At 38.2% G+C, this 14196-nt stretch overlaps 1 protein-coding gene across 7 annotated transcripts in view; it reads left to right on the top strand.

Annotated features, from left to right (window-relative positions):
- SFMBT2 (Scm like with four mbt domains 2) overlaps nucleotides 1-14196 on the top strand; it is a 271301-nt gene that overhangs the window by 161554 nt on the left and 95551 nt on the right. For 6 of the 7 annotated variants that reach the window (XM_037845416.1, XM_037845418.1, XM_037845417.1 and 3 more), the window contains 2 exons: nucleotides 7998-8099; nucleotides 12175-12322. The exons of the other annotated variant lie outside the window; for it this stretch is intronic. In XM_037845416.1, coding sequence (XP_037701344.1) covers nucleotides 7998-8099; nucleotides 12175-12322 — 250 coding nt within the window. The remainder of the gene's footprint in view (nucleotides 1-7997; nucleotides 8100-12174; nucleotides 12323-14196) is intronic. 7 annotated transcript variants of the gene reach the window in all.

Here is a 14196-nt window from a genome sequence, read left to right as displayed (position 1 = left end):
GTCCTGAAGTGTCAGAAGGGAAAGGCAGACTGCGCCTGGGGGAGAAGTTTGTGTTTCCTTGTGCATTCGGTTCACCCTCCAGCTCCTGATCCTTCCTCCAAAAGGTACGTTCTGATCACGACCGAGTGGAAACAGCACGGCTGGGGGAGGTTGACGACGGTTGAGTCGTACCTTTGGGATCTCAGAAGCAACACCCCACCCGGCAAGTTCTGCAGACCCCATTCTGTCGGCGTGAGGCTGGGAGGCGACGGGAGCCGGCCCGCCGAGCTGCTGCCCCGCGCGCTCTCAGTACGCACGCGCAGGGCGTTGCTGTGGCAACACAGGGAGCGACGCCAGCGTATTGGGGGAGAATTAACCAAGCCTGAGAACTCACGGTGTAATCACTGTTTACCTACACTCACAAAATGAGCCTGGTTTTCCTTGGCTTTTATTTATTTATTTGCATAGTTATGTTGTAAGTGAGGTTGACTTTCTTGCCACTTACACATGCTTTTAAGGTGCTAATTGTTAATCAATGAACGACATTTTTCTTTCTCCCTTCTACCCCCTTTTTAACAATCTAGTATATCAGTTTGGAGATTTACTGCAAAATAGGCCTACTGTAATCACCAGTTATAAATCTCGTGGTTCAGTTTGAAATATGTAGTACTTCATTTTCAAACCTTTGTTTAATGCAAGACCAGTAGATAAAATTGCTATTTACAGCTGTAAGTAAAAAATGGAAATGCTTATTTGCGTTCAGCTTATAGATTTTTTATTGCAGTTTTGTTAGAAATATTTCATTGGTTAAACTTAATTTGTTACAGTAAAATTGAAATACATTAATACCATTGATTTAATAAATGCTGGCACCCTAATGGCCATTTTTAGATGAAACTAATATTATGAGAATAATTTTCTAATGATTGTGTGAGCACTAGGTCATTGTTGAAACAAAAAGATAACGATACCATAAATTGCACTGAATCTTTTCTTTAGCATGACATACCATGCTGATGTGAATAAAGGAATTAAAGTGTAGTTCATTATATACCAATTTGAATGTAATACTAATTAAAACCTTCCTTTGACTCCACTGAAGTCTATTCTTAGAAATTATGCAAATTATTGAGAGCTTAAAAAGAAGCATATGCAATATTTGAATTCCCTGTAGACCAAAAAAACCTGACATACTGAAATTGGAAAATTATACTGTGTGGTATTTTTGTGATAATTCTGAAACACTAAAAGATTTTGATACTTAAAACAGTTTTTTGGAGGGGAACACATATCAATTTTTTTGCCCATTTGATTTTATGTCAAATAAGCAGAAACAATTATTAAGTTTGACACTGAGAATGCCACTACTGAAGAAAACGTCCTGTAGCATTTGATAGCAGAACTCAGGTTAGAAATTTGATTTCTGCACAGGGGATTATTCGCAATTTTCTCCCATGTTAAAATCGTCACCAGGTACATTTTAATTTTGTTGTGTTAATTAGTTTGAACTCATTCTCCCCTGTGTCTCAGCCTTCAGAGTTTTTTTCCTGTGAAATATATTTATCTAATGAAGGAGGGATGAGAAGAAGCATTAGCTGCTTAGAAAGTCTGATAGCCACATACTGAATTATAAGAGCATAACCGGTAGTTCTTTCACGCCCCTGAAATAAATGTGGAGTGATTATTTAAATTCAGGCATTCATGTGGGAGATGAAGGGAACCTAAAATGATTGAGTGTTCTTCCTTTTTCTCTCTCTGTTTCTCAGTTAATACTCTTTATCTCCATCTGTAGATTAAAACTCACAGTCGTTTTATAACTTAAGTATTCACCCTGAGATGTTATTACTGTGCCAGAAAATTTTGTGTTGCTCCTTACTCACTGATGACTAATGTCAGGGAAGCCTCTGGCAGCAGTGTGGCTTAAATAGCTAGGTTTCCTTCTTCCAGAAACAGGTAATACCTGTCTCCAGGTGTGGTAGTCATTTCAAAGGCAAAATTTTCGATGGAGGTTAAGGTTTAAAGGGTAAGTGACTAGCATGAAGTTAATGCTCTGTGGAAGGCCTTGAGGTGGGTGAATCTTGATTTCTGTTTAGCAGGTGAAAAAGTGAAATATAACCCAGAACCGTAAAGCCCAAACAACCAAATATATAGTTTGGTTTGTTCAAACTTCTTGTTCCAGCCTAATTTTTTATTACCCACCCCTCAGTTATTTTCCATCTTAATTTCGAGCTTCTTGAAGTCAGGAATTATATCATCTCCTTTTCTCTTACTACCTATTAGCCCTTAACCCATAGTTATATTTTAAAAGCTGGATGAAGATTGGTGTGGATTTTGCAGCCAGCCTTGTTGTACTGGGATTAACCACATTTATCATATAAACCTGTCTTGGCTAATATTGCTGACATTAAGAGGAAATAGGTCCTGATGAAAGATTACTTAAGTATACCCTAGGCATTTTACTAGACATATTTCTTAAATCTTCATTGCTTAATATAAAAACACAGAAAAGTAGTTTATTAAAAATATTTGTTATTGACAAGACTGTGATTGGATATAATTATTTTGGGGATAACTGTTAGTTTATTTTTTTATGTCTGGATTCTCCCTAACACACTTTTTTTTCATAAGCCATTGATTGATATTATGAATTAACAGTGCAAATTGGAGGTTATAAGTCAATAATCAGTATTAATAGCTACCAATTTTTAGCTCAGTAATATCTGTCTTTGAAGTAAACTTTTAGGAACTAGAGATTGTAGGGCTGTTGTTTGTTTGGTTTTTACTGATTAGGGATCAAAACTGAAGGTTCTTTTTTGGTCTTGGCTTCCCAGCCTGTTATGTAATCTAGTAGTTGGATCATAGACTCGGAGTCTGACTGTTTTGATGTTGAATCCTGCCTCCACTCTTACTAGCTCTGTGTCTTTGCTTCTGCAACATAACCTCTCTGTGTCTTAAATTCCTCATTTTAAGATGGATATGACCCCATGAACTGTAGTGAGGGGAAAAGGATATATGATACACAGAAAGTGCTTAAAAGTATTTAAAGTATGTTAGTTTTGTTATTACTCCCATCTTTTTGATATCATACACCAAACCAAATTTTTTCTCAGTGCAGTCGCTGTATCTTAGGAGAGAGAGCGAGCTACTCACATTCTGGAGAAATAAAGCAGATGCAACCAGAGTGGAGAAAGGAAGTTGCTGTATACATAATCCCTTTTACTGTGTCATTCGACTAAAAATAAGATTCCTTGAAGAGAGATTGTTACGGTGGCTGGTAAGACAGAGCCCTGATGAAATGAATGGCATTTTGCTTTTGATTGATGTAAGACTACTTTAGGGCAAAAATCAGATGTGTTGCAATGAATGTAGAGTGGAATGGCATTGCCAGCATTGATTAAATGAAAGCAGGTTTTTCTGTGAGCAGTTTAACCAGACTTCAGTGCATTTAAATAAGCAGTCTCTCGAACGTGACAGGCATATCTGTAAACGTACTGAGAACTTAGTAATACCCACTGATATCAGAAGTAACATCATTCTTCATCCAGTTACTGTGAGGTGTCAGTGATTCTCGAGAGCTTTGCAGAGGCTGCTGGAATGTATCTTTCAAACCACAGTGACTTTTCCATTATCCTTTTGTGGATAATAGGTTTCGTGGATCATCTTCAGGGGCAGCGACCCTCTCTTGAGAATGATTAGCTGGTTGTTTGTGTAAATGACTGCCCAAGGTAAATGGGCTGGTTGTTTGTGTAAATGACTGCCCAAGTCATTTACACAAACTGTGTAATTCACCGTGTTTGTAAATGAGGGTGTGTTTCCCTTTTCTCATATACTAATATGGATGCACATGTGCACACACACAGGGCTTAGAGGGGCGATGATGTTGGCTTATTTGGACATCCTCTGGTGTTGAATTCTTCAGTTATTAAAAAAACTCTTTTCTTAGGAGTGTTGAATGTCTCCTTTTGCCTTTTAGATCAGACTCAAATGCCTCAGCTAGATATTTAAGACCCTGCCTCCATCACTAAATTTACTGTGCCTCCTTCCCAAAAATCTTTCCTTCCTCACTCCGAGTAGCATGCTTTTCCAATTCCAAATTAAGATTCATTCCTGTAAATCTATTGACTGTATCACCAGAGTGAGCTTTAATTTTTATATGCTGGAAGTAAAGGAATTCATTCTGAAATTTCATCTAAGTCTGCTGGAAGTAAAGGAATTCATTCTGAAATTTCATGTAAGTCTGCGTCTTCCATAGCTGTTTTTGTTTGACTTTTCCTTCTTCCTTTGATTTTTTTTTTTTTTTTTGGTAGATTTTTTTCACTCATAGCCTACTGTGTGGTTCCTTAGAGGTTTCTACTGAACGCTTATTGAGTGAATGATAAAATTGAGTGAATGGAATTGGAATGGATGGCAAGAAATCATAGCTTTTGATGTTTCCTTAGTTTAATTCAATAAATATTTATTGAGGCTTTCTTGGGTGAACCGCATAGCACTAAAAGAGAGAGATCTGCATTCTCTAGGAACACCTGTCTTGTTTTTAAGACTTCCCCAGTGGCAAGGCCCTTTAGAAAATATTATCCTGCCTCTTGTAGTAAAACAATTCTGACGTCATCATTCATGGATACCGTAAACATTTATGGTAGCAGATGTAGTTATACTCCTAATTGTTGTGTATCTTTGCTTGAGTCTGTTGGGTTTCCGTTAAATTGACTTACCTAAGAAATTAATGCAATTTCTACATGGTCATAGAAGGATTTTTCCTCCCTATGGCTGAAAAGTGACTTTAAAAATGTGGAAGTTAGGGCTGGAAGATACAACAATGTATTTTTTGGTTTTCAGATTCATTTCTGAAATTTGGAGTTCAAGTTTAATAGGATATTATAGATGCCTGTGGATATTTGAGAGCAGAATATAAAATACCTGAATTTGCTTGTTGCCGCTTTCCAAAATGTCTGGCTTCTCTTCTTAAATGTGAGAGTTTAAGGGTTTTTGAATAGTTTGGAACAAAAACAAATGGGTTTCCACAAGTAAGAAGTTTGTGAAACCTAGTTGAAATATTTAAGATGTAGAAAATGTAGGGAAAGCTTGTCTCTAAACCTTTGGAATAATACTAAGTATTATTTTTAAAGAGTTTAGAAATATCTTAATGCTGTCTTATTTTTTATTTTTGTCTCACATATGGCCATGCATGACTTGGATGTTTATGGCAATTTTTGTGCCTGAGTAGAGAGACAGAGAAGTTCAGTGATTGACATAAGAACGCACAGATGCTTCAGGAAAGAAAGAAAAGAATATGGAATAGCTGCACCAAGAGATCCACTCTTACCCTAGATATGTAGTTCGATGCAGTCAGAGGAAGCAGAAAGCAATGAAATCATTAATGATAAACATTTATAATACAGTCACGAGCCCTGAAATGAGGAGGTTACGAGGGAACAAATTGTTGTCCTAAGCCTTTATGTTTTATTTCTAAGGAGAGGCAGCCACCACCCAGTTCCCACTACATAGCTGTGAATAAAATAAGGCAGCGGTTAAAGGGTAGTGGTTAGCACAGGCTTCCTGGAGCCCACCGTCATCGGGAGCTGTGATTGGAAGACTTTCCAGTAGCACTTGCCTTGCAGAATATAGGCTAGAGACTTGCAAGTCAGTGGTCAGGGCCAAAATGGTCAGCCTGGGATGGAGAAAGGGCCAGGAGGGCCTGGGTCAAAGCTACTAGAGAGCTGCTGGCTCCATTCAGAGAACAAAGATCGGAACAAGTATATTGGTCAGAGAGGAGGGGGCATGCAGGGCGGAATGAGAGGGAATTGATGGTGGCAAGAAGGTCAAGATGTGCAGGCTGCTGTCAGGAGCCCCTGCTGTGGAAGCTCAGTGGAGAAGCAAAGGGAGAACAGATGAGAGGTGGAAGATCCAAGAGGACCCTGATGATAGAGGCAGGTGGACAGGGAGTGTATTACATACTTCCTCTTGGTGGACCACATGTCAAAGATGTGTAGCCTGGTAGCTCAGGGTAATGAGAGGGCTTGCTGCAGTAAGGAAGGACATCTGATGGCAGAGTGGGAAACAGAAGACCATCTTTTAAAATATTACATTCCTCCAGGGCCATTTGTTATAAGTTAAAGTGTGTCATTAGCGTTTGAGGGCATTGCTGTATTGTAAAACAGTATAGTAATGACTGCTTAAGTTTGCTGACTGTATTCAGGCAGAATGGGGGAGGCATATTATAATTCTAGGATAGTCCCTCTATTCAAAAGGTGAAAGGGTTTTGTGCTTATAGAAAAAAATATCTGCAAAATGCATTAAGTTTGACTCAGTCTCCCTTGAGGGTGAAGTCCTGGGGCCATGATGTCTTTTAATCTTCTAACTCAGGTGTCAATTTGTTATCTTTCTGTTTGGTTCTTATGTCTCAACACCTGTGCTTTGTGGCTGTGCTACAATATAGCAAAAAAGCTCTTTTTTTTTTTTTAATTGGCATTGTGCTTGGTAGATATTAATATACTTTAGCTCTCTTTTCTATTTCTTTCTTTCTTTTAGGACCTGTCTTCTCCAGCCACCTTTAAAAACAGATGCTTAATTTTCAATATAAAAAAATGAAAGCCATCCATCCATACCTAAGAATGTTTCCTCGTGCTTTTTCCTTATGCATATAGTGCTTATAATGCGTTTATTCTGAATTCTCAAGGTTTAGCATGGGCCAGTTCTTTCTATTAGTTTTTGTCGTGTAAGTCATTGTACCTTGGCCGTGTCCTCTCTCATCCTGCTCAGCCCCCCTCCCTGGTCAAGGCATTATTTTCTTCATCGGAGCCCATCATTTATTGCATATCCATGGGTTGCAGCGACCTGTACAGACTGCCAAGGGGAAATGAAAAATGAGAGCATCCTTGGGGTGCTGCAGGGGTTGATATTCTGTGCATGGTTTGGTGAAGCCCTGGGGCAGGGAAGGGTTTTGGGAGCAGTTCATCTTCTCTGACCTCTCCCGGGACTGACACTGGCTGTGTTGTCAACCTCTTGTGGGGGACTGGAGCTGACACATGGCTGTATGCCATCCTTAGAGTGGGATGCGCAATGGCAAGATCAAGTTAATTAGAAAGCCACTTGAGGTCACTGGATAAAAGAAAGCGATGGAGCTTTTGAAGTTTTGTACTTCACACCCGATTGATGTATTCAGAAATAGCCGAATTTATTTGCAGCTATCATTTTTTCAGGGCCAGGCTGCAAATACATTTATTTATCCACTACTGTTTATGCAGACTGTGAGTTATGAGGTGGCCTTCTGGTATCCAGAGTCCAGCCAATCTCATCTATTGCTGTTGGAGCTAAAGTGAATATTGAAATTTGTTTCCTCGAGAAGGCGGGGCAGCTCCGTCTCCCATGCATCCGGTTGCTGTGAGTGGGTTATAAAATTGCCAGACAACGATTACAGAAGGCTGTCGCTCATCTTTATTGAGTAGGGAGGTCAGGTTCTGATTCTCTGTGGGGCTGTTTTGGATTCTTCTCTTTTATGCGCATATCTCCAAGATCATCGGCTCACTGCCAGTTATTGATAAGGCACGTGCTCTCAGATGTGGAGAGGCAGGGAGTAACTGTGTCACCCACAAGGTACTTACTGAAACCCTGGGGAAGTAACTCCACGAGCACGAGGCCATCCTTTCTGAAGATTGTCCTGCTGCGTTTAAGATGACTGATTGCCTCTCTCACCCTGCTGCCTTTCGTTTGGTTGCACCTCGTAAGATCAAAGCAACGTAATGTGAATTTTTTTGCTTAGTGTAAATTTAAGAATGGTTACAAAGGCTTATTTCCTTCTCCCCCGGAAAAGCTATTTCGCCTGCAGAAAATAATTAAATCGACAGTATCTTGCAATAATTAGAAATTCGAAACGGGGAGGTTTCATTATTTCAATCAGATTTCAGTGGCTGCTCAGGAAAATGTTTCAGGATATCACCCAGACAGTTACTGAGTTAATTTACAATACCATGGCTTTCAGTTTTTTTTGTTTTTTTTTTTTTTAAACCCTTTCCCTACAGGATCATGCAGATTTGCGAAGCCATTTCTTCACAGTTGGTATGAAGCTAGAGGCAGTGGATATGAGTGAACCCTTTCATATCTGTCCTGCATCAGTGACTAAGGTGGGTTTTCCTTCTTGCCCCTCACCTCCACCTCCAGAGTGAATCAAAGAAGTCATTCAACTCAAAGCCAACCAGATGAAATATATTTCCTGCAAGGATATGCAGTAACGTCAAATGAACAGAAGAGAAATTTCCCTCTCTCCAGATCAGTAATATTTTAAGCTTGCCTTTTATCACTGGTACCATAGAGCAAGTCGAATCAGCTGCCTCCTCTTATAATGAGTGGGGCGAATTTTGCTTGTCTTCTGATACTCTGGAATTTAACCCTGGTGTCCTTGAAGATTTGGAGAAAAGTTCAGATGCATAACTGTGAGTTGAAGCGGTGACCTCTGTCAGGGACAGCTGACCGCCTCTATTAACTAGTGGTAGCTACAGAGATTACTTACTTTAAGCTGTTGTTTGTTCCTGTTCTCATTGAAATATTTAAGCTACCTATTGGTTGCATACTGTATTTGTTATAAGGGTATGAGTTGCATATTGTAATCGTTGCAATGGTAACATGTTCCTCTTGCACCGAGAATACTTAATATGATCTATTTATATTTGAAAAGATCTGAAAATGGTGAAAAGTACATTTCCATCTCCAAATTGTCAGCATTTCAATCTCTTTCTTATTGATTTTCATGGACTAAAGGAAACCCACGCTTCTAAGCTCTCCAAATTAAGAACAAAATTCCTTTCTCATGTAAAGGCATTTTTATTATGATCTGATATTCTTTTACGATAGTAATTACCCTTCCCCAGCAAAGGACTTTGGATGAAGGCACCTCTGGTTACGTAAATGTTTCCTTGTACGTGACAGGAAAACCAACAAATTTAGCAGTCTTCATAAGTGCATTGTTTTGGTTAACGAATGGCCTTCTGGCAATTTCAGTGGGGAAACTTAACTAGAGGTTCAAAAGACAGTTGAGTTTTGACTTTTTCTGAAGGAGATTGGATTGGTTGATGCAGCCAGTAGCGTTTTGAAGTTTTCAAATCATGATTTTTATCATTCAGGATTTGGTAAAGTTTAAGAAATTTAGTGGTGATAGTACATGATAGAATATGGAAAATTATTATAATGAATTTCTTCTTTTCAAAATGTGCATTTTTAGTGAACATGAATTATTTTTATTATTCTTAAGGTAATTTTCTTAAAGACTTACCACAAACAGGAAAAAATACTGATTTATGCTTTGCCTGATCATCTCAAGATTGAAATTCATGCTCTCTTGCTCAAACACCATCCATTAAAAGCCTTTTCATTTGAAATTGCCTTTGGGGTTCTTTACTATGTATTCTGGTAATTGTAGCATATTTTTCCAAAACCAGAAATGATATCTTTTTGAAACCTGGCCAGAATTTCCCTTAATTCCGTTTATCTGGGCTATGTATTGCATTGTCCTCATTCTAAAAGGCTACAGTGTCAGCTTCATTAGGTATTTATAAAATAAATTAAACAGAGCTCTAGATGTGCTTAGCTTGCCCACAGTAGACTATCTCATATTCTTATCCCTTTAAATAATTGCAGTATATGAAGTTAGAATGGCACATACTAATTATAATTAGTTTCAGTACAAATATCTTCATGTAGTTGGCTAGACTTCCATTCACAGCTGTTTGGGATTCACACTAAAAATGTTTCTAAGTCAATCTCATTTTGGATGGGGGGGTGGGGGGATGATTTTCACTAATCCCTAACCTACATTTTGTGTTTCATTTTATTTTTTTTTAACCTTTGTACCAAAGATAAAATGCTTAAGTCATTCTGTTTCTTATACACCCTTCTTCTTCTCTAACTGATCATATGTTGTATAATTCATGGATTGGAATTCTGTTTCTGCCTCTTAGAACTTGGGTGGTAGGTGCCTCCCCAAGTTCAACAATCATCTTCATGTAATGAGGTATCAGATTATTCTCAATGTAGAAGAGATTTGTAAATAAATATACATTTCTTTCAAGATCAGAAAATGTTTCAGAATATGATGCTTGAGGATATATCATACTGCTATTACTCATCATAATGAAATTTCTGTTTTTTTTCCTTCATGGGACAACTGTTGAAGAAATAAATAATAATATTAAAGCAAACAGACAAGAATATAGACAAGCACATGGCAGATCTAGTATTAAATGATCAGCCTTTAGTTAGAGGGCATGTGTTTTTGATGTTCCAAAACAGTGAGAGATTGATAGATGATGACGACGATGATGATGGTAATATCTTTGTATGTGAAATATACCATATAGTTTAGAGGACAGGATTCTGCAATTCCAGGGCTTGGATTCTCTTTCTGTTTCCACCAGCTCTGAACTGCAGTTTTGAGGAAGGTTCTTATCAGTTCTGAGACCTGTTGGTTCTGACTTCTAAACTGTTTGGAGACATTAACTTGCTGATGGATTTGTGAAATTTATAAACCCTTTCTCCTGAAATGTGCACACATAAACATGTATTTTAAGAGGTTTTGGAGATTTGTTATTGTCCACCCTTATGTGGTCCAATGGCACAGAGATCCTGCCAGTTGTCTACAGAATTACATGTATTTTACATACATATGTATGTGTGTGTATATATGCGTAAGACTAGACCATGTTAATTTAGCAAATATTTGCTGAGCATTTGCTGTCTGCTAGGTGGTATTTTAGACAATGGGAACATAGCAGACAAAAGTTCCTTTCCTTTCAGAGCTTATGTTTTAAAGAGGAGGACTTGACAATGGATAAAATAAATAAATGAATAAATATAGTATGGTGCATGCTAAATGCTAAGGAGAAAAATGCATCCACTGAGGATAATGGAGTGTTGAGATGGAGAGAGGATGTAATTTTTAAATAGAGTTGTCAGAGCTGGCCTCATTAGGAAAGGTGACGTTTGCTCCCTGACATCTAATCTCAGAAGCAAACCTCAGACAGGAGAATTATTGTAGCTCTTTATTGGAATTAACGTAGAGAGGAATATAAGTGAGCTTCCTCTCCACCTTGTCCTTAACCAGGGTTCTTCCAGAAAATATTTTGTAAATGAAGGAGCCAGGATTGATGGCTTTGTAAAAATGTTAAGGTTTCCTAAGAAAGACTGGTTTGTTTCTTGTTGGGTAGGGAAAGTGATCTCTATTTTCTGGTTTGCTGACTCGGTTCTGTGAATCCATCATGCTTTTCAGTGTCGTGTACATCTGAACTTTGCCTTCTGCTTTGTCAGTCAGCAACCCTTGCTCCTATTTCTTCATCAGTGTTCTTTTTTTGTATTCAGTAGCTATGCATTACATTTGTCTAGGTTTACAGCATTTTCTGTACATTGCAGGAATGCATTGATGAATAAGAAGAGTCCCCTGTCCTCAAAGAACTTATGATCTGTTGGGGGAAACAGATGTGTTATCAGTCCACAAGAATGAATGAGAATTTTCAGTATAGGCTTACAAGCCAGATGCTTTGAGAGTAGGAGGCCCTTTAGTTCAACCCGATGGGCTGGGGAAACTTCCCAGCTGCACTGATATTTAAGATGTTCCTTCGAAAATACACTGTGATTTGGTAGATAAAAAATGGAGCTGGGGCACACTGAGGACAGGAGTGAGGACGCTGCTGGGCTGGAAGGTGGGTTATTTGGAGGGATGTGATGTGAGATGAGGCTAGAAAGATAAGATTCAGCCAGATCTTGGAGGGTCTTGAATGAGGTGGTGTAAGGAATTTGGCATCTGCTTTGGACAGAGGGAAACCAGTATTCCATTTTGACCTTTCATTCATTGTGCACCTTGACTTTCTTCCAGACTAGGGTTTATCTATGTCTTACTTTCTTCATCAGTGTTCTTTTTTTTCCAACTATGGTCATTGCTTTACCTCCTCTAAGCCTTTCATCTTTTTAAATCTCTTTCTTCTGCATATTCTAATTATTCATGTATCTTTATTTATATGACAACATTGTCCAACTGTAACATTTTAGCAACTGGATTAATTTAGTGAATATATGTTGGTATGCCAGATTGTGCTCAAATCATTTGGTAAAATTTATTTATTGTCTTTGAAAGCTGTGCCAGTAGTTTATGTTAGCATCATTTGTAACATCAAAGAGTTAACCCTTGGCTCTACTTGTATTTTCTTTCAGGTTTTTAGCAATCATTTTTTTCAAGTGACCATTGATGACCTGAGAGCAGAACCTAGTAAAATCTCAATGCTGTGCCATGCTGATTCTTTGGGGATTTTACCAGTTCAATGGTGCCTTAAAAACGGAGTCAATCTCACACCTCCCAAAGGTTTGTGTCTGTTGAAATTTTGCAAGGCTTGGATAGGGTGGGGAGGGGGATGTCTTATTGTCACTGAAGTAATGCCTTTGTTAACCCGGAAAAGTTTATGTTGTAAATCATTAAGGCGTAAGTGTTTAAGTGTAGTGGGAAAACACCTTAGTTTGTAGTTAGCTTGGCACAGGAGTCAATTACAATTACATCACATGTTGAGATCTGTAACCTTGGGCTTCTCAATCAACCTCTGTGAACCTTAGTTTCCCCATCAATTACTATATTGATTGTTATTCTATTGTTGTCTCCTAATAGAAGGTACAGAATTGCTAAGTGATTGAGGGCAAAATGTGAAAAGTGTCTTGAGAAGTGGCTTTAAAAATGCAACAGAATGCTAAGGAAACTTTTCTTTAAATTTTTATTTTACTAATGAAGCAATTTAAATTTTTATTTTTAAGTCATATTTTCCCCAGAGCCCAAATTACTCTCAGATACCCAACAATTTGATGTTATAATATCTTAACATAATTTTTAATTGGAGCCAGGATGCATTAGAACAATTTTAAATTGGGAGCCAAGAACCCAATTATTTGGAATTACTGAGTTTGAGTTTGTATTTAAGTAATGTGGTTTGTTGTCACTTACAAGTCTAAGGGTTTTTCAGGGGAGAAAACCGCAGAATGAAAGATAAGAATATGAAAAGGAAAATGGAACAGTAGAAGAGAAAATTGGAAAGAGGTTAGAAAAATAAAATCATGGGAGGATTTTAACAGATAACCTCAGATTACATAGGGGTTTTGTGCTACCTTTTTCAAATCCCCCAGGGTTGGGTTACTAGTGACATTAACCATACTGGGAAAATATCTGGATACACAGGGTAAGTTCCAGCGTACTTGTGGCCATCCTATACTCTAAGCAGTACTTCATTCTGCTGCACCTGCTTTTTCTCTGACGTGACTATACTCCACTGGCCTTCTATCCTGATTTTTCTCCCCATACTCATTTGCCCTGGAAGAAATACTTTTATTATTTCCATTCCAGCTTTGAATGAGTCTTCAGGCTAAAGTTCTGCAGTGCTGGTGTGTGGTCTGATAATAATATGATGAAGTTTTACGTAACGCAGACTCTTTACCCATCACTGTTTAACTCATTTAATCCTCAAAAAAAGAACTCTCTTGGGAAACGGAATCATGGATAGAACGTAGCACAGCGAGGGTAGAACCCAGGACACCTGGCTCCTGAGTCTGTGCTCAATGCCAGTGGGCAGGATGCTAGTTGAGCAGCCCTAGGTTCTGTTTCCATTTTGGTACTCACTAACTCTGTGGCCTTAGCCAAATAATTGAGCTTCAGTTTTTCAAGGCTGTCAAATTAAAAGCATATTGAGATGCCACTTATTTATCAGATGGAGTAGAAATTAAAAAAATAAAGACGGATCTGTTTTGATGAGAATATGGTGGAACAAGGATTCTGATGCATTGAGAGGGCAGGAAGGTGCAGTCTGTTGGAAGGGGGTTTGGCAATATTTACTATAATTATAGAAGCATTTGTACAGTGACTGAGCAGTTCCACTTTGGAAATGTATGCTAAAGATATACTATACAGATAATGTATGTACAAGTTTGTTGCAGCATTATATGTAATAACAGAAACTGGAAAATATCCAAGTGTCTGTCAGTAGGGGATGGTCAAATAGTTTTTGTTACATGAATATCTCAAGTGTATGCTGTGGTTAAAAAGAATGAGGAAAATCTCTATGCACTACTCTGGAAAGTTCTCCAGTGTGCACTGTGGGTGATGAAAATCAGTGGGTATGGTGTGAAACCTTTTGTGGTAGAAAAGAGTAAGTGAGAGTATATGTTAGCATGTACTCATGTTCTGTAAAGAAACTCTGG

Source organism: Choloepus didactylus, chromosome 8 (genome assembly GCF_015220235.1).
Source record: "Choloepus didactylus isolate mChoDid1 chromosome 8, mChoDid1.pri, whole genome shotgun sequence".
In the NCBI taxonomy this organism is placed as follows: Eukaryota; Metazoa; Chordata; class Mammalia; order Pilosa; family Megalonychidae; genus Choloepus; species Choloepus didactylus.
The sequence above is the reverse complement of the archived record's forward strand: the minus strand, read 5'-3'. Positions and strand labels throughout refer to the sequence as shown.